Below are 21,105 nucleotides of genomic sequence, written 5' to 3' on the forward strand. Positions count from 1 at the left end.
GAAAAAATTGATTAGATTAAAAAACTCACAAAGTTAACACATGTATCACACATTAGATACAATTGAAGCCACAAAAAGAAAAACCTATCGCATTTTTATCAAACCAGTTCAAGTAAGGACATCATACTTAGTTGTTTGTTAGGCCATGATATAATATTGTATAATTTTATCAAAAAGATATTAACTAAAAAATAACATAACCTATTAAATTTATACTCGCTTTATCATACAACAACCTTTTCCAAGTTTTGACACGCGGAAAACAAAATATTTAACTTATGTACATCTATATTAAAAAATACTCTTATTTTTCATCTCCTAAACTCTTCTATTAAGTAAAATTCATACAAGCCTCTAAATCTGAGTCGCATTTTTTCATTTGACCGATTTCAATAAAAAAACTCACATGAATTTTAACGAATAAAAAACATAAAAAAACAGCATTACAAAATATATTTCAAACACTTTTCTGAACATATCGTAATCAAATTAGAATTGTTATGGAAAAACTCTAATCACCGCAAAAATGTGAAATTTAATTTCTTTGATTCTTTTGAAAAAACTCTATCTGTACTTCTCTGAAGAATACATTCATCGTTTTAAAAACTCGAAATGGTAATTGATTACACGTTTGAACAGCGATTATTATAGTTAGGCTTTTTTATATGGCAGTAACAGACTAAACGATAGAATAAAAATAAAAATAATTTACAGTTGAATCCAATTTAACAGGCATCAAGATGGACATAATATCACACAAGAGACAAATATACATTTGAGCAAATTTAATTTGAATACCAACAAAAGATCCATTTTTTTTTTTGTAAAATGAAGAAAAAACCTTTAAAACTATATTGCTAGGAAACGCGAGAGCAATTACATGAAGATTGAGATGATGAGTGAAGAAGAGAAAGCGAGTGGCTTTAACGGGGTACTCTTTTTCTACTTAGTATCTCTTGTTCTTTTAGTCGATGTTGGAACCTTGCGAGGCGAGCTTGAAGACTCACCAGGCTAGCTGCTTTGCGAGAAAGCACAAAACTCAATTGAGTTACATAGTTGTCAATTAGACTTCCTGGCTGGTCCACTTCTGCCAATAGTTTCATTTCCTAACAACCAAAGCCAATACCAATATGAGCTCCAACAAACAATTACTATGCAAAAACAAAGTTTTACTTATTTTCTTGACATTACTAAGAACCAGAGATAACACCTAAAAACAAAATTGAGGCTGGTAGAGGTTAAGTGTGTGAGATATTTGAATAACAATAGTTACACTACACAGTTAATAGAGCATGTACCACCGATGACTCAAATACTCGTGTATAGACGAAAACAACATGCAAAACATCATATCATATTGGACCATTCCTAAGAACCCTAAAATTTTTGTGCCATCAAACATTAAACACATGCATATCAACGTGCAGGTATGAAAATACAGAAAGCAAATTGACGGATGTCAAGTGCAATGAAAAAACTCAAGCCCTGAAGTTACCCAACAAAAAGAAATTAGAAATTGCATTTGACAATGTTATTGAGAAGTTAGAGAAAAATTTGCCCAACTTACTTCACGAACAATCTCCATTGTGTCCTCAATTTCTTTCCTATGAGCAGCAATTAGTGCTTCTTCCTCCTGCAGAAGCATAAATTAAACAGATACTCAAAAGTGTTACAGTAAACTTTTAAACTGAAAGAGGATAGCTCCAAACATTTGACAAACCTCAAGTATTGCGCTGATATTCACGTCAGAAGAGGATTCTGTTTCAGACTGCCCCGATCCAGTGCTAACTGTGTTATAATTTCCTGTGTTCTGCTGCTTGGAACTTGTGGTGTTATTAGAACCATTGGAATCCCTTTTTACCCAATTTATAGATCTTTCGGATTTGTCCTCCTTGGTTCCTTTTCTGCGTGGAGGAGACACCTTTTGCACTTTCTCATCTGTAACATTTAGGGAATAAGAGTTCATCTTTTGACTGGTAGAATCACCGTAAGAATTCTTTACTTCAAACCTTTCCCTGTCCATTGGAGCAGAAGCCAGGCTTTTATCTTCTCGCCCATTGTATGAATAACTAGAAGAGAAACTTGATAGTTGTTTGTCAACATCAGTGGAAGAGCTGTACAAAGATCTTTCCTTTTCTACAGCTTTTCTGCCCAAGTCCGTTGCTTTTATCTCTTGACGCTGACCATTAGAATCCTCTGCACCCATGCCAGCAAGAAGTGAAGATGTTGGTGAAGCCTCTTTATTCACTGGTGGAACTGGATTTGGGGCCTGGTCCTTCCGAGGATTTCCACTCTTGGATAGACTTTTAACTCTGTTCATATGAGACAATAATGGTTAATATCTAAAAACATGTGTATACGAAAAAGTGCATCCAGTTATGAGCATAGTCTTCTTAATTTACAGTTGCAAAACACATACCGGTCTGCATATCTCAAGGTATTAAGTGTGTGTTCACAAGACCCAGCATTTGGGGATATACAAGAGATCATAACAGTTTTTGAATTTCCAACAAAGGAGTCACGGAGCACTTCCGTAAGTTTGCTTCCCCGAAAAGGAATATGGATCTGATCATTATCCAAAGCCCGGATGCACTCCTTCAAAGCCAAAAGACTCTTGTTGATTTCAGCACCTTCGATCCTGCGGTAGTGATACAATTAGCGCCAAAAGTGAAGAGATCGGCTACTACAAGACACAAAGCAGGGATAGAAAGGAACTCAAGGAAGCCAACCATGACCAATCAAACCATGTTTTGCGGCAGTTACATGAAAATAACAACACACTATAAATCAAACAACAAACAAACACTTGGAATTTGCATCCCTTTGTTGCATCCATTTTCCAATCCACCCATGTATGAATCCAACTAATTTGCCCAATCATTGGCATAAAAAATTAATGAATTAAATCAATAATTATTACTATATGATTAACAGACAATCAATCATATTTTTAAAACAATGGACCGAGATATTGGATCAATGTCTGCGAAAGGAGCAAACGCCCACCAGGGTCCCTTTGAAAACAAACCTCATCAGGACAGAAATTTTTAGTTGACCAGAAAAAAAAAATTCATTTTTAAATAGATGAAGTGGATTCATCCGTGAAAAAAATGAATGAATGGGTAAGATTTTACTTTTTATAAATGAGTAATGAGTAGATTAATCTTTTCAATAAATTGATAACATACCATAAATGAAATAATAGTTTATTTTTTCCAATCATTTTAATCCACTGCAAATTTATCCAAAACATCCATTTTATCGAAAAGTAGCAATAGATGATTAAAATCATTTGTGCAACTAAGTAGTCCCTAAGTATATTATACTAAATCTATTTGCAACATTGAATACATGATAAATTGAAATTTCATTTTTATTACAAGTTGACAATATCCTATACATGTACAGTAGCTACAAATCAGGTTATGAAATAAACCAAAACAAGCTGATTCCATTTACCTTTGTCAACTAGAGAACAGTTTATATGTCCTGCTCTTATCATTTTAAATATAGTAAAGAAAGGAGTCGGTAAATGAAGTTCTAAAAAGTAAAACATAACAAACGCATATAACATTAAACAAGCAGATGGTTTATCCAAAAAGATAATTTAATGGAAAAGTACCTTGTTTGACGGTCATTGTCAGTAGTATCAGCACCTCTTTCACTTCCAGCAAGATCAATAAAAGATATCTTCCCCACAACCTTCCCACTTTTTGCCTCATTTCCATCATTATTGTTCCGCTTACTCTCTTTTATCTCATTGTGCTTCTTTACAACCAGTTGCAAGATAGCATGGGACCTGGAGGACTCCTCATTTGCACCAGTTGACCCCGTACTTCTGGCTGCATTACCCTTTTCAATGAATTCTTTGACAATCTGTACATCAGACACTTCAAATTCTTGAAGTCCTACAATACACACTTGCTGCCGTCCATCTTCTCTCATGCAGAGTTTTCTGTTCAAAGCAAAACAAACACAGCCACTCAGTAATCTATATAAACAGATTGTACTTCCAAGCAGATATAATATGCAAGGTGATAGCACGGAGTAAACAAAACAAAAGAATATGCGTTTTAACTGGTTACGTATGTGTAGAATCCATAAAACCCCGAAAAAAAAAAGAAAAAAAAATCAAAACATTGTTAGTATGGGATGAAGTTTATGTTCCTTGGGAAAATCTAGAGTAATACCCTTGACAGTAGAGACTTGCCATAAATTTATTACTATTTAAAAATTTAAACACAAACATTAAGAGAATTTGTTTCAATTTTTGAAAAATTATTCCTGAGAATATGAAGTTAGGAACATAGCATTCTCACGTTTGTTATAAAGCTTAAGAAATAATTTACCCAGCATAAATGATTCCCATATGCATATTCAGCATGTCTTTCATTCCGATGATGCGGTGGGAATCTTGAAGTTAAATATATTCCAACTTGTATTTTCTTTCTAACTTCTACTTTTTTGTCTACCATTTGAATTTTGAAGAACATTACTGGGAGCAATATTAAATCTTTAACCAAACATGCTTTGATGTTTACCCAGACATATTACTGCGAATGGAATTATCTATCCAGAAATAAACTCAACGTAAAATCACAATCTTCAAGTTAAGACCCAGATCACAAATACAAAGCATTCATGCCAAAGGTAAATTAATGTCTGAAGGACAAATACACCAAAACACACAAGAAAGAAGTACCCACTTTCTGTCACTAAGAAGATCAAAAAGTTTTCCACCATATATCTCAAAGTAGCTAAGCCACAATTTAAATCTCTGGCTTCGATATACTGGTCGATGCAACTGTCTAACAAGGTCTTCAGCAGCTCTGAGCGGCAACGGTTGCATTGTGTATGTTTTGCCACTTCCTGAAAGTAAAACACTATTAGCCACAACTTAAAGCGGGTTGATTCATTTAAACCTTCAATTACTTGTGTAATGGCATCTATTATTATTACTAATATCATCTTCCTCTAGGCCAAGGTCATCAGTCGCCTCCAACTTCAGGCAACAACAAACCAAGTCTTTTCTCACAAGGTGTGGAGTCACCTACAATACATAAAACAAAATGATGTGCTACCCTCCATCTCATCTACTCTCCTAAGCCCTAACTAGGTCCTACATTGGATTTCTCCACACATGCAAAACAATGCAAAGCAAGATTCTATTATTATTTGCACAATAGCCTCCAACTCTTGGCAAGTTTCCACAAAATGAACACGTCATTGGCTATTTTGGAGTGTTAAATATAATTGATTTCACAAGAAATGAATTGACTCCTCATTTCCATTATTAACTCCACAGGAAATCAAGAACCATTCACAAAAACTAAAATATATGAAAAACCAGTAAGCAAAATATATAAATAAAAGGCCTGGAAATATTTTTGAGATATTAAATGCATTCACCTGTAATTCACAACAATACTAGAAAGTAAAAGAAAAGTATGGAACCCCAATGCTGTTATGCTTGGCTACTAATACAATAAAGAACCATCAACTACACTCTCACTCACACAAACAAAATACATACTTGGAAAATATTGAGAAGAAAAAGAATGGACAGTAATATTGGATGGTGGTTATTTTTTGGTAAAAGTATGATTTGAACAGGGAACAACAAATTTCTTACCTGTCTGACCATAAGCAAAACAAGTAGCTTTGGTTCTCTCAAAAATTGTAGGAATAATTGGTTCGACCGTAACTCGATATACCTGTCATTGCAAAGCAGCAACATACCTTAGATTAACAGATCAATTCAAGAATCAAGACCAAGACAGAGGCAAGAACTCACAGTTTCATAAATACTAACAACAAAGACAAAATGATGTTATGGCTACCGAGGAAAGAACGATCATTAAAATAAGAAACTGCAAAAAGATTCAATATTTGTTAAGGAGCTGCCTTACTTCGTCATTGGTAACATTCTCATCAAGAACAGCATCAAAACAGAACTCATGCTTCTCCACATAAGCTGTCAAATCCACCTTTTACATGACAAGAACAAACAATTAGATCTTTAAACAGTTAGTAAGAACAAGAATAGCAAACAAAAATAAAATTCAATAATTATTCATAAATAATTCAACCTTTGAACTGATATAGTAATAAATGGTAAAACAATAACTAGTGTTTCAATTCAACATAAACAAACCTTTAGTTTTGGTTCATGGACTGTCAAATATGCACTGTCATATGCAGTTACAATGTCATCCTCCTTCTTAGCAAGCTCCTTCTTATTTAAAGGTCTTTTGCGTACCTAAGACATGCATTGGAAGTAAATGCCTAAAATAAATAGCAATGACAATTACAAATTTCCCTTAAATGTTACTGAATCCATAATTAAAATCACATGTTAACTAAAGGATGAAAAGTTCAAAATGCTTTAGGGAACTAATATGAAGCAATTAATAATGAAAGATGCATTTGACTCATAAGTTTCTTTTCCAAATGATGATTTTTATTGAATTGTTCAGATAGTTTGGGAAAAATGGTGATAACAAAGAGAAGTGGTAGTCATGTTACTAGGTGCGATACTAAAATATCAAAGAACAAAATATGTAATTCAAAAGTCATTGCTCACTTATGACAATGGCAACACAAGAAAACCATAACTATACATGTTTTAAAGTGCAGGGAAGAAGCTACTGATAAATGTGTCAGGCTACTTATTTCTAGAAATATTGACATACCACAACTTTAATCTTAGCAACATTATTTTCTCTTGTATTATTCTCTTTTTCATTTGTAGGCACAAAAACTGATGCATCAGCATCTGCTTCTCCTCTTTCCTGCTTTCTGTTAATTGGATTGAAGTCATCTTCAAAAGCTCTAGCACCTCCAGGCATAAAAGGTGATGGCTCAAAGGGTTCTGAAATAACATGCTGAGGAGAAGAAAGAAATCAGAGACAATAAAACCTATGCATGTATAGATACTTGTACTGAAAATGCACGAACGTTAAGGAAATTGTTGCAATATAAGGGATCAATGAGAATAAACATGCACAGTCAAAAGGTAATGAAACTCAAACAGAATACTAATGGTTAAAAATGCCAGTACTGATACTTAAAATTCATAATTTGAACTTTACTACAATTTGACTGCCTATATTTGTATCATAAGATGAAACTCAAACGACTATGTATCTTAAGATACATGTAAAAATCTTATCACGATGATACGGTTTAAAATTTCATCATTTTTTTTTCTTAAATTTCTTTCACCAATACTCACACAATAAAAGTTGAAAAGTTATATAATCTTTCACCAATTCTCGTGAGACCAATGGTTTGTTTCCATTCTTCTAAATTAAAGGCTTTACAAACTCATATAGCTAGTAATTTTGGTTTACAAGTCTTGTGGTTAAGTTGTTTTGTCCATTTGTAGCTTATAATTATAATATTGAGCACCACATATATATGATACATTTGAAGTAATTCAAAGATAAAGAAACAGTTTTCCAATTCACAATTTAAATCTTGATTTGATAACTTCGTTCAGACATTTAAACCTATGACTATTGCCTAAATGGCTCTGCTTATATAACCAAGATTCTTCACCATCGTCAAACAAAAAAGTTGCATTAGACTTTAATAAAAATTTGCTAAACTTATCATGAAAATATAGTGATATTAGGTTAATATTCGTACATGGAAGATAACTTTACACATAAAACATATTATCCCTGCAAATGTGTAGAAAAGGAATCAAACTGAAGATAGCTTATTTAACTGAAAGAACTGGAAACCACCATATGGTGAATCGTACCTCGGACAAAAGCTCTGTATCATCCATAGCATGAAGATCCAGGAGCCCGGCTCCAAAATCTCCCCTGAAATCTGGAGAATAAAACCCATCTGATACTGCCACTCCACTTAAATTTTGGGAAGTGGGCGTATATGGCTCAGAACCAGATTCCCCGTTCAAATTGAGGTTTCTCATTAACTTAAAAAGCCTCTGCTTTTCTTCTGCAGACTGCGCTCCATAACCCTATGGCAATATCATGTTCACTTAGTCATCTCACAGACTACCATCATAAATAACAATACGAAAAACAAACAACATTTAGCCTGTTCAAGTTCAACCGTAGGCAATGTAAGTTTCTAAAAAATATATAAAACCGAGGTGCACGCTAATTATCCCACAAAAACACCGGACAGTTCAAAAATTTCAAATAGAAATGATAGTCAGGTGTTTCAAAAATTTTAACAACACAAAAATGCATTCTAAACACTAAAGGCACTATGAATTTGGGATAAGCACAATAAACTATACACCCTTCCTCAGGAAATAACAATATAATGTACTCATACAATAATACACAAATAACGCAAGTGAAATAATAGAAGAAAAATGGACAGTTAAAAAATAATTTAGATATTCATGATTATCTCAACTAACCAAATAGTCTACACAGAACTCCAAACGACCAAGTTACCACACTATATACAGCTCGAACATGAAAGAAGTTGCAAAAGAGGGAAAGTAAAAGAGACGGTAAATTAATAAATTGGCAATTCAGAATTCTTAAAGAAAGCAAAGAATTAACAAGTAGTTTAGAAACGAAAACCTAACAGAGTTGTAATCTAAGAGAGACGATAAATACCTGCATAAGAAGATTGGGGAGGAGGCGTTGATCGATACCAGTGGAAGCCAGTGGAGAGGCCAGATGCTGCAAGCCGGCTGATTGTAACCAGCGCGCCATGACGGCGTCGCCGGCATCGTTAGCCGGCCCCGCCGCATTATGGAGAGATCCGGCGCCGGCGTGGTCATACAGAGCAGTGGCCGCTGCATTGCTCTGCTGCATCTGGCCACCCATGTGGCGCTGCGACCGTCTTTGGGGCGCCAATTTTCAAGATCTGTTTTGACAAACTTCGCAACAAACACAGACGCTAGAATTCAAATTCGAAAACCGCCACAATAAGATATCACCGGAAAAAAAAAGCATCAGGAACACTTACGAGAAGGAGAGAATTGGAATCCAAAGAAGAACATGAAAGTGGGAGTGAAAGGACGGAATTCAGAAATCAGCGAAGCGTGGAATTCCAGTGAACGGAGTTATCGAGGAACGAAGAATGCAGCGGGCTAGGGAGTGGATAATCGAGATCTACGCTGTGAAATGGGGATTGGCAATGGCGGATTGTGATTCAGATCTGAAAGTGGTCGAAAATACGAAAACGAAACCCCTGAACGGTGGGGAAGCGTTGCTTCTAATGTTCTGTTGATGTTGTTGTTGTGTAAGTGAAGAAAATGGAATGGTGGCGGAAAAAGAGAGAGAAATTGAAGCGAGGAAGAAAGAGTAGGCGTGGATGATGTGATATACTTCGACAAAAACAAAGGTATACGTCAATGGAAAATTTACGGATAACAATCCCATAATCAAATAGTCAAACATTATATAATATTATTTTTAAATATTATTAAAACGGCTACACGAAATCAAATCTCTTTTTTTTTCACTATAAGTTACCTAACAGTAGAAAATATGTCACTGTGATACTTTAATTGATAATTTGGATTTTTCTTAATAGACCTACTAATACAAGGACTAAAATGATAATAATTTTTAAAACTAAAAAAAACTATTTTATTTGCACTTAAATAATAAAAAAGGTGTTTAATGGTAAGTTTGTTTAAACTATAGTTTATAGTTTATACTTTTTCGATATAGTGAGAGTTTGAAATATATTTGTTTTATGTTTGTATCTAAAAAGATGTGTCAAACAAGCTGACACAATATTCGATGAAAGTTGAAAGTTGAGTTAATATTTAAACCAAAATCCAAACATCCCAAATAGTAATAGAAAGTAAATTTAAATTTAACTTATCTATTTGATGATTTTATTTTATTTTTAATTAGATTCGGAATGCAGAAGGAAATATGAAAAATATTTTGAAAAACAATATTCTTATTAAATAACATTTTGAAGATTTTTTTTAATTGCGATTAATTCAAGTTCTCTTGGAGACAAAAATTCAAAAAATAGTACATAATCGAGTAATATATTAATGTCAACGAACTAAAAAATAATTCAATGCAAAAAGAACAATAATAAACTAAGGACTTTTCCCCTTTTCATATGTTTTTTTTCTTTTTTTCAGTTCATAAGCTTCTTCTTCTTTTTTCCTTTTGTCATCGTAATACGCTAAACTAAAGTGTATAAACTGCATTTAAATTAGTTATTGCTGGTGTTAATAAGATCAACGTATCAAAAAGTAAAATGGTGATTTAAAATATGTTGGTCTGAAATATATTAAATGCGTATTGTAGTAAAATTATTTAGAATTTCCTACATTATATTTTTACACGTTTTTAGTAAAAGAAAGGTATATACTAATATTGTTCTAACGGAGCATTATGTGAGGTTAGGTTGATGCCAATTGGCAAGTACATGGCTCAGAATTAATGGGTAAAAGCTGAAGGGAACAAAAAACTGCACATGCGTTACTATTAGACATCCTGAATCAATTAACTCTCAACAATAAAAACAAAGAAAATGGCTTTTTGAAGTGTTTATTTAGACTGAATTTTTCATAAAAGACCCGTATAATAGGTGTAAGAAAAGTGTAAATTTAAATTTTACATTAAGAAAAAAATTAAATAAAAATGAGAAAGTTGAACATCATACAAAGATGAAGATTTACATAAATTTATTATTTTAAGTTTTTGGGATGAGAGTGGTGTCAATATCTTATGTTGGACTTATCTTTCATTGGTGTTGTATCTTTTCACTTATCCAATAGTGGTATGAGATCCTAGTTCATGTGGTGATCGGCTCAAACAAAATATTGTATCGAAAGTCTTCGTGACGAAGGATCAACCAGCAATACAACTACTTGTTAAAAATAAAATAAAATTATATGACATTCTTGAATAATTTAAAATATTTTTAAAAGATAGTTTTGTATGATATGATTCAGATTTTCGACCTACAAAGTAATTTTGAGATAAAACAAATGTTATTATCCAATTAATATCATTTCAATAACATGGTTAAACTTTATTTAATCACGATATCTAACGCAGACAATAGATTTTTGATTAAATAAAGTCATTCTTATAATTTAAATTACGACACTATAAATCTAAGTTAACAACAACTAAATCTAAATTGGGTATTAGAAAACAAAACCTCATGATAGGTAGTTAAATAGAACATATGTATGAGAGGTAAGTATCGTGTTAGCTTTTATAACATTTATTACTATTAAAAAAACACTACTTAACTTAATTGTGGAAGTATCTTTTAGAGATGACCCACCTCAACAAAATTAAAACGCTATAAATCTGAATTATTAAAAGGGATAACAATGAAAAAGAAAAATATAGATAAATTATTAGAGTAATTCAGTAATTACGAATACCATCTTATTCTAATAACACATTTTTTTTCTTTGTTTTTTTTTCTTTTTGAAAATGAATGAATTCTAAATATCTCTATCTCAAATTACCTAATCTAGAGATTAATTGAACAAATTCGTCATGATTTTCTCTGATGGAGAGACAATAGAGGACTAAAAATAGTACGTATATTGTACTCACAATATATTGTATTTACATGTAAGAACCATAACTCTTTATGTAACTTGTGTCAGTTATTTACTCAAATTTTAATATTTCTAATTTAACCCTTTCAACATTGTTGGTATTTATACATTTTATATATCATGACACACACACACACATATATATATATATATATATATATATGAATCCATGTTAATTAATCCACAACACATAACAATTAATAAATGCCACAACCAACACGAGTCACCTTTGGATACTTTACCCTCATCATTAATATAACTTTCTTTTCTAATAAAACATGTGGGACTATTTCTAGCATGGAAAATGTATTTTTCTAAATTTTGATTCAATTTTAACAGATAAAAAAAAAAGTGTGAAAATGGCCGTTTTGGCCTCATTGTGAAGTAGGGTTATTTTTTAAACAAGAAAACGAAAACCCTTTTGAAATCATGGGAAACATGGCATACCTTGGGATTCACTTCTTAAGTATTTGCTTTGGCATGAAGCATGAGAGGTTTAAGATGGAACGATTAATTAGGAACATTAATTTGACTAAAGTTTAATCTTTTTGTTTTCTTGTTTTCAATTTCACCAAAGTAGCTCTACCATTGATTCTCAACATATATACGTCCAAATTTGAGTATGTTTCAATAATTGAAGTTGATAACATGACTCTCTTTTACGTCTTTTTCAGACGCATCTCTTACGTTTTTTCTATTTCACGTGACTTTGTTAATAACCTTGTCTCACTGTCACGTTAATAATTCATTGGATGTTATTCATTCCATTAATGACTTGAAAAGGATCATACCATTATCTTTTTGAGCTTGTTAACACGTCTTTTCTGGTATATATGTAAGCCACCAAATATACCACCACAAAATTATACCTCGGTTGCATATCTTAAATTATTTTTCATCTTTTTTAACTTAATTACAAGTTAAAATTTTAAGGTTGTGTTTTTCTTAAAAATTTAATTTCCGTCTAAATTAGTTTAATTTGAGTCAACTATATTTTGGAATCAATTTGTTTTACTAAACAGTAATTGTATAGATACGTAACTGATAATATAATTTTCAATTTTAATTTGGATTCAATAACACTGTTAAATCTAAAGATACGTAAATTTAATTGTTATTAACACATCATTCTTAATATTGTTTACTTAAATTTAAAGACATGGTTAAATCCAAAGATTTGCCCCGGTAAGATATGAAGCAATGTGAGAAATGAATAGGACAAAATTCTCACCTCATAACATTGCAATATCAACGTCAAAATTCAATTTAATTTATATAAATAAATTTCTTATATGTTTAAAAGGATATGCTTATACTTAATGATTCTTAATTTGACTACATTTAAGTTGAAATTTTGAATAATTAATTTTATTAATTAAAATAGAACGTCTTTTAAAAAATAATTATTAATTATTAATTTCATTATATTTATATTATATTTATGATAAAATAAAAAATAATTAACTCTATTAATTGAAATATCGTAAATTCATAAAATAGAAAAATCATTTTATAAACAAAAAACAAACATTGTAAGATTTTTATCGTATTTACTAAGATGCAAACAAGCAAAAATATTTTTTAACACTTGAAGACCGTCTATGAATAAAAATTTGAAATATGAAGGTTTGAAATGTTTGAAAGATATATGATCTTAAAATTTATAGTTTTTTTCAAATATTTTCTGTGATGGAAAGATTGCACTTCTTTTATGGAAAATTTTTATCTTTCTTTATATTACCTTTTGTCACTCGTTCAAATTAACTTTTCTTATTTGTTTAGAATTAGAACATGCGTGAATGAAAAATAAGATGATAAATTTTGATGTGCACTAAATAAATTATCAAATACAGTTGTATAACATTTATGTATATTTTAATTTTTTAAATAAAATAAAAGTACATTAATAATTATAAAAGTTATAATTTATTTAATGTTACGTTTAAGTATACATTTTTATGAAAATAAAACTACATTAATAATTATTTTTAATCAATAACAAACACTAATCAGGAAGACCGGTATTTAAATTACTTTGTACGACATAATAAATAATTGTATCCATTACTAATTCTAGCAATCAGAAATTAATAAAGAGCTGTGTACTTTTTTTATATTTTTTAACATTTATAGTACGTACTTATAAACTAGTATTTGAACATAATTTTTAACATTTAGGAAGTTAAGGACATTTAAAACAAAGCTTGAATGCATATTTATATTTTTATGCTCCAAATAATTTTCCTCCTTAGGTTTAGAGAAGATAAAGTAATTAGCAACATGATTAATCCATCATATTTTGTTGATTTAATTTTACATCCTTAAATTCATCAATCTTCCAAATCTACTTTTCACATCATGTCCTGCATTAAATATTACTAGATTTTTCGTATTTCTGTTATACCTTTTCAACAAATATTTCATGAAGTAACACAAAAACAAAAAGAAACCGTGTATCTCATACTAGTTCATAATAAAATTAACCTAAAGCTCATTTCTTATGATTTTTATATAGAAATTGTATAGAAAAAATTCCTAGGAAATAACAAAATTCTAAAAAGTAAAAACAAAATGACAAACCTTTCCATTGAATATATATTTTTTCTTATCTCTATATCTCAATTTTGGCCTTTAAAATATTTTAATCCAATTTCATTTCTCATTAACTATTCCTGCCCTCATTCTTACTTCCACATCTCTTTCAATTTTTATTTATAAAATATGTTGTCTTTTTCGTTTCTATTTTATCTGGGTTTCTTTAGAAGGATCATCCACCAATACAACACATAGTAGAAATATACTATGAGTTAATTAAGATGTATATGATTTGGACAATAAAGTAGTTATTTTACATGAGTAAATTCTACCATGTTTTGTTTCATTTAGGGGTGTATTGATGATAGGTGTAAAGGTGAGATTTATACTGGCAATACTAATGAATGAAGTCATATAGACAAGGGTTAAATATGTTTTTGGTCCCTCAAATTTCAGCAAAATTTGAAATTAGTCCCTCATCAAAACTTTTGACCAATTTAGTCCTTCATCTTTTAAAATGCATGAATTTAGTCCTTTTAACCAAATTTTGTTAAGTTTATATGACGTTTCAAGCGCATTTCATGATAGTATTTAAATTATTTACACTGTTTGACACATTTTTGCTTCAATGTTAATTTAAATATTATCATGAAATGTGCTTGAAATGTCAGATAAACTTAACAAAATTTGGTTAAAAGGACTAAATTCACGCATTTTGAAAGATGAAGGACTAAATTGGTATAAAGTTTTGATGAGGGGACTAATTCCAAAATTCACTAAAACTTGAGGGACCAAAAACATATTTAACCCTATAGACAAATACCAGTTGTGAGAGTCTAGGGACGTTCATATTTAGAATAAATAATGAGATTAGTCGCACTCAGAAAAGATATGTAATTTACCTTGTCATGCTCTGTGAAACTAGAAAAGTTGTTTATATGTAGTCTAACTCTTGAGAAATAAAAGTAATAAAGCATTGACAGGTGCATGATCTTGTAGCACTAGCCAATACATTGGTCGTATCTGTAGTTATTAATGTTTGTTTGTGCTTGATGAATCTTAGTGTGAGGTATGACCATGTGATTGTGTGGTATGTCATTATATTCAAATTTTTAGAAAATTCTATTTTCATTTAACTTATAAATTTTAAAATCATCATTATCTTACCTTGTTTGTTTCTTATGTGTTGATGTTATCTACTTGCGATGACAGTAAATTTGAAGAAAACAAAAGATCATGTAAATGAGTGCTATATGATATAATGTACATGTCACTCCAAATAATATTCTTTTGAATACTTTTTGAATGTTTAATTTTTTTTATTATCAAATGAGGGCTTTATTTAATATTATGAACTGTTGGAAAATCACGCACTAAAAATAATTTCTTCAAGTGGAAGCATACCCGAAATAAGAGCATAAAAATAAATAAAAGCACATAGGAAATTTAATGTGGTTCGACACCTCAAGGCTTACATTTACAAACACTCAACAAGAAATATTATCACCCAAGTGCAAATTTTCAGGCAAAAATTGCAAACCTTCATACAATTTTTATGAGCCAAAACTGCAAACCCTTCATAGTGCAATTTTTCTAGCAAAAATTGTAAACTTTCCAATGACACACAACTACCCAAGCCCCTCATACACCCAAGAGACCTATTGAGTTGTGGTGACAACTCCAAAATTAACTCTTTACTTTATAATACTTTCCTGCTGTTCTCTTTTTCACATTACTCGATGTGAAACTTTGGTAAGTATTCACTTGAGAACCAACCTGAATTATATATTGTGAATTTTGCTTTGATATAATAATGTAATTTTATTGGAGAGTAAGTTTTGGACTGTTATTTTAGGGATCTTACCCTACATAATAAAACTATATTAGTTTGCAAATCAATTATTTTATATAAATAAATTGATGGTATTTTATGAATAGTTCACACTATAAAAATCTTGATAGTATCAAGAAAATGTGTCAAAATTAAACCTTTTCTTCTTCAAACAGATTCCATCCACACTAAAACATGGGAGAAGATCTTTTTGCAGTACATCTGAAAATGAGTCTGGATATTTTCCAAAAAGAGATTCTCAGCTGCACATACTAGTAAAACGATTTTACAATGAAAATTGAAACTTTCATTCTACAGATGATAACATATGTGGTACCAATGGAGTTTTATACATTAGATTTTAAAACACTTTCAATTTTCACTGGAAAACGTATTTATGTTTAGAGTCTTATATGGCGTATCAGATAGAATTCTATTTAATGAAGAATTTCATACAAGAAAGATACGTATAAGAAAAAAAAGAAAAAAGATGGCATGTGGGTCTAGGGTTAAGCTTTAGTTTGAAAGAAGATGAATTAATAATAAATTACAGCCAATCCGTCAACTTTGATTTTGTTGATTGATGCAGTGTCAAACCTTACCATTCCCACAATTTCTAATATGTAATCACCAAATAAACTCCTCTGTTTCCCCAAAAATATTACAAAAATAACTTTGCTTAATATGTGAAGGTTTTGAGAAAACAAAACTTTTAAAAATAAGGTGACACTTTTTAAATTATTGACAAAATATAGACTATATTTTAATGTTTAAATATAGACTTTAGTTGTACCAGAGTTTTTTTTTTTCTTGAGTAAAAACTTTGGTTGTACCAAAGTCTATAGTGTTACTATTTATATAGCTTGCTTACAAAATTTCGAATATTTTGAAAATAAAATTTGTAAACATTACTTTGAACAATGATTTTTTTTAATCAATTGAGTGAATTAATTATAAAAAGAAACTTTATTTTAAATTTATTCACAAATACAAATAACTAGTATTTTATCATGGTGATTCAAGTTAGAAGGTCCGTATGGGCCATGGCCCCAAGATATTTTTTTTATAAATATTTTATATTAATTTTTTTATAAAATATAATATTTAATATTAATAAATAATAAAATTAAAAATTAAACATAATAAAAAGTAATAAAAAAATTTTATATTTTTTTTTCTTTCTCATTTTAAGTTTTTCTTGTATTATATTTATTTATTACTCTTGTATATCTTTTTTATTCTTTGTTTTAAAGAAAAAATAGAAAGTTAGATTCTCTTGTTTTTAGTTCTCATCTGTTCTCTTTCAAGATAAATAAAAAGAAATAACTGTATCCTTATTCTTGATAGAAAAATATTAATTTGATATTTAGTTTGTTTTTTTCATCTTATGAGTTTTTTGTATAAATATAAAAAGAAGTTATATATACTATATATTTTTTGATAACCATTTCTTAAATATAACTTGATTATCATTTTAGTTAATAATTACTCTTGATTTTTGATTAGATTTTGATAAATTATTTTTTAGTCTTAATTTTTTTTAAATAGATATATTGATGAAAAATAAAATAATAGATTCATTTTTTTAAAGTGATAAAAGGGGAGATACCTTTAAGATAAAAACAATACAAATTAACTTCTCCACCTATTTTCAAGCATGATACTAAGAATTCAACTGTTGAATTAGAGAACCATTTCTTAATATTCAAAAAATTATACATTTCTTAAAATTAAAAGAATTATAAGTGAGAAGTTTCATATTAATTCTTTTGAATTATAGACAAAATGTTTGATATTAATTTTTTGGAACTTATTATAAGAAAAATATTATTAAATATGAGAATATACATGAAAAGAGATAAAATTAGAAAAACTTATTTAAGATGAGTTTTATATCAAATATAATTTCAAAACTATAATTTTTGTTTAAGGAAAACATACCAGAATTTCAACACTAAATTATATACTTTTATTATATTAGTAATAATAATTAAATATATAAAACTTGAATATATTATTTTGAACCCTTCAAATTTTTTATCAACATATGCTACTAAACATTAGTGAAACTTATATATGTATAAGATTTTTTTTTCTTACTATAACGAATTTATAATTTTTTTTTATCATTTAATATTATTTTCTTATAAGTGAAACTTAAATCTCTTTACACAGTAATAATATTTTGAGTAAGAAAGTTTAACTTAACTACACATTAAAAGGTAAAAGAAGAACTAATAAATTAAACAAAAAGGTGTACTACATCCATAAGAAAACTGTGATATTGTTTAATCGTAAAAATTAAACCAAAAAACTAAAGGAAAAAGTAAAACTAGATGATGCTAAGACTAGAGTAAAAAAGGAAAAAAAAAAAAAAAGTTCCGCAGGTAGTAGCAATCTTAGCACTTCATCTCCTTGAGAGCATATGCGAAGTACAGAAACGTGGGATCAGTGGCACCATCCTTATAATAAGCAAACACCAAGCTCCCATCATCGTGCATACTCTCCCCAACAAAGCTGAAGATTAATAAAAGTTTTTGGTTAATTACCGTGATTTTAATAATTAGAAGCAAAAAATCATATACTTACAACTGAAGATCCTTGATCTTGGAGAGCAGGAATTTAGTTGCTCCTTCGATGTGTTTCTTGAACAAACTTTGTTTCTCCCCATCAAGTTTTTGGATCAACAACTTAATATACCTCTTCATGAAGACAAGAAACTGCTTCTTGTCAAAAGCAGGTTGCTCCTGCAAAACATTAACCCTAAAAATTTTAATCCATGAAAACACTAAAACCCAAACAAAAAATTAGGGAAAAATAATCGAAACCTGAAGTCTGAATGTGTCAACAATATCAACAACTTTGATAGCTTGGTCGTCGACACCATCGTCTTCCCCACCTTCAGCAGAAGGGTTTGCGCCAATGTCGACATCAATTGCCCCTTGAACAACCCACTGCAAACCCAAAAATATACAAACCATGAGAACTATGTAAAATAAATCTTTTCTCTTCATTTATAATATTTTAATGTATAAACTCACCTTTCCAGAAACTTCCCACAACATTCCATTCTCAATTTCTCTGTAGGGGAAGGAGTCCGAGAGAAGTTCGTCACCTACGCAACACAATACAAACAAAACACTGAGAAAATCATGCCATACAAAGGCTAGAACGAATCGTCAATTTTATTTCGGAACTATTATTCTCCACAAAACAATTTATAAAATCTTTTCCATTTAAATGTAGGTTTTGTAAACTGTCGATTATAAATAACATCAATTCATAATATATAAATAATTCTTAATATATAAATAGATATAATTCTTATAAGTTGATTTTGTAGGATTGAGTTAGACTTAAAATTCACTTCTAATATGTTAAATTAGACGATGATTTTTTAAAAACATAATAATAGACGATGAATTTATTTTATCTTTTGTATCAGAATATTCAAAGTGGCAAATAGATACCTGTGAGGAGGTCCTTGTAAACCAACATATTTGCAGAGATTCTGGCTGAGATCGTTTGGAAAAGAAGGTTTCTGCTTTGAAGGACGAGAGTTTGGAATTTGTTTGCACACTTTGATGCGAAGGTGCAGAGACTATTTATAGGGAGGGGTGCTTGAAGAAAGTAAACAAAATTTTCGATCTTTTCCTTGTTGATATAAATAAATATGATATGATCTAATGATTTTGTTTTAAATCTTTTCGGATTTATCTTTAGAGATTGTTCTCTTAAAAATAAATGATAAATTTTAGATTCCATTGATATAAACTAGAATATAGTTTAGACAGTAAATTGTATTCAAGTAATTATTTTTACATATATTTCACATATTATTGTTAATTTTTTGTATAAATATTTTTTCTTAAATAACTTTTTTCAATATTTTATCAAGTATTTAATTTCTTTAATTATACTATCATATTTCAATTTATTATCTTCTATCCGTATCTGCAAATAGAATTTTAACAACGTGTTAAAGATTAGTCTATTTAAAAACTGATGAAAGTCACTTTAGAAATAATCTCAATTGATATTAGTGAAAAAAAGAACTTTGGTTAATGATTATTGAAGAATAATTGTAATTATACCAATTAAAAATAGTTACAGTTGAAAAAATGTGTGTTTGACATAAAAAAAAAAGTAATAATGTTCATGAAAAATTTAAATCTTTATTGAGAAATAACATTATTAAAAATTATTGCTAAATAAAATAGTGTGAACAAATTATAATTGATATTTAAATTTTTAACTAAAATAAATTTTCTTATAAATTGATATTTAAATTAGTGGTTAATATTACTTATCAAATAGATTTGGTATCTAAATTTTCTCTATTTAAAAAATTCGTCTTCAAATTGATTTTTAAACGTGCTTTTGTCACTAAAATTATTATTTAATTTTTTTTTTTGCAATGATATATATATATATATATATATTCAATATATATTTTTTATACTAAGAATAAATATTAAAATTAGAGATTTTTAGATGGTATGACAAGTATATTACTATTATTATTATTATTATTATTATTATTATTATTATTATTATTATTATTATTATTATTATTATTATTATTATTATAATAGTAGTAGTTCAAATATTTGATTAACGATATATTTTGAATGTTTTTGTATTATCTTATTATGTGAAATATGTATTATAATTTTACGTTATTTTTAATTGATATAAGATGATCTTGAAATTATTTGATTTGAATAATTAAATTATTCTCATAATTTTTTGTATTTTTTCAGTTCTTTTAAACCGTATGTTATTTTGATGTCGCATTCTTTAGATTTTTTTTGTCAAAATTTTGGGAAGACACTAATAACGGAAGATAGTGGGGATCTTTATTTTATTTTATTTTTCATATATTTAAAAAATAACATTTATATATTATTATTTTATTTATATTAATTGATTTTTATTTTATTTTTATATATTTAAAAAATATTTATATATTATTACCTTATTTATATTAATTTAATTTGGAAAAAAATTAAAATTTAAAAATCACTTTTTCTTTCTCTATTATAATTTCTTATACTTTTTTATTTGGTTTCTCTCTTTTGTGTCTCCATCACTTTCTCTCGTTTTATTTTCATCTCAAATTTTACCATCAATTTCTTATTATTTTCAAAATCAAATTGCACTACAGCAAAATTGAAGAGTTAAAGAACAT

The 21,105-nt window shown here is 29.0% G+C and overlaps 2 protein-coding genes across 3 annotated transcripts; both read right to left on the reverse strand.

Annotated features, from left to right (window-relative positions):
- Positions 1-724: 724 nt before the first annotated feature.
- On the reverse strand, positions 725-9,336 carry LOC114178030 (kinesin-like protein KIN-13A). 2 transcript variants are annotated; one of them, XM_028063704.1, is made up of 13 exons: positions 8,962-9,336; positions 8,607-8,872; positions 7,769-7,990; positions 6,693-6,884; positions 6,155-6,259; positions 5,910-5,987; positions 5,633-5,714; positions 4,707-4,869; positions 3,623-3,955; positions 2,420-2,638; positions 1,721-2,312; positions 1,568-1,633; positions 725-1,106 (listed from the first exon to the last, which is right to left on the reverse strand). In XM_028063704.1, exons 2-13 carry the CDS (start codon positions 8,817-8,819, stop codon positions 924-926), a joined length of 2,448 nt encoding a protein of 815 aa, XP_027919505.1. In that variant the 5' UTR covers positions 8,820-8,872; positions 8,962-9,336; the 3' UTR covers positions 725-923. The 2 variants fall into 2 exon arrangements, with proteins under 2 accessions (XP_027919505.1, XP_027919506.1); XM_028063705.1 differs by having other exon boundaries at positions 8,607-8,892.
- An 8,963-nt stretch (positions 9,337-18,299) lies between these two features.
- On the reverse strand, positions 18,300-19,412 carry LOC114175567 (translationally-controlled tumor protein homolog). Its single transcript, XM_028060320.1, has 5 exons — positions 19,385-19,412; positions 18,956-19,080; positions 18,743-18,868; positions 18,504-18,661; positions 18,300-18,431 (listed from the first exon to the last, which is right to left on the reverse strand). The coding sequence occupies exons 1-5, from the start codon at positions 19,410-19,412 to the stop codon at positions 18,314-18,316; spliced, it is 555 nt and encodes a 184-aa protein (XP_027916121.1). The 3' UTR covers positions 18,300-18,313.
- Positions 19,413-21,105: the final 1,693 nt, after the last annotated feature.

This window comes from Vigna unguiculata, chromosome 3 (assembly GCF_004118075.2).
Source record: "Vigna unguiculata cultivar IT97K-499-35 chromosome 3, ASM411807v1, whole genome shotgun sequence".
NCBI lineage: Eukaryota > Viridiplantae > Streptophyta > Magnoliopsida > Fabales > Fabaceae > Vigna > Vigna unguiculata.

Excerpts from the sequence above, each read along its gene's own strand:
- LOC114178030 (XM_028063704.1), bottom strand. The coding sequence starts at position 8,819 with ATGGGTGGCCAGATGCAGCAGAGCAATGCAGCGGCCACTGCTCTGTAT. Across the intron at positions 1,634-1,720 it reads ATATCAGCGCAATACTTGAG|GAGGAAGAAGCACTAATTGC; the intron begins GTTTGTCAAATG and ends ATGCTTCTGCAG. Across the intron at positions 1,107-1,567 it reads CAATGGAGATTGTTCGTGAA|GAAATGAAACTATTGGCAGA; the intron begins GTAAGTTGGGCA and ends TTTGGTTGTTAG.
- LOC114175567 (XM_028060320.1), bottom strand. The coding sequence starts at position 19,412 with ATGTTGGTTTACAAGGACCTCCTCACAG. Across the intron at positions 18,869-18,955 it reads TGTGGGAAGTTTCTGGAAAG|TGGGTTGTTCAAGGGGCAAT; the intron begins GTGAGTTTATAC and ends TTGGGTTTGCAG. Across the intron at positions 18,432-18,503 it reads AAGATCAAGGATCTTCAGTT|CTTTGTTGGGGAGAGTATGC; the intron begins GTAAGTATATGA and ends ATTAATCTTCAG.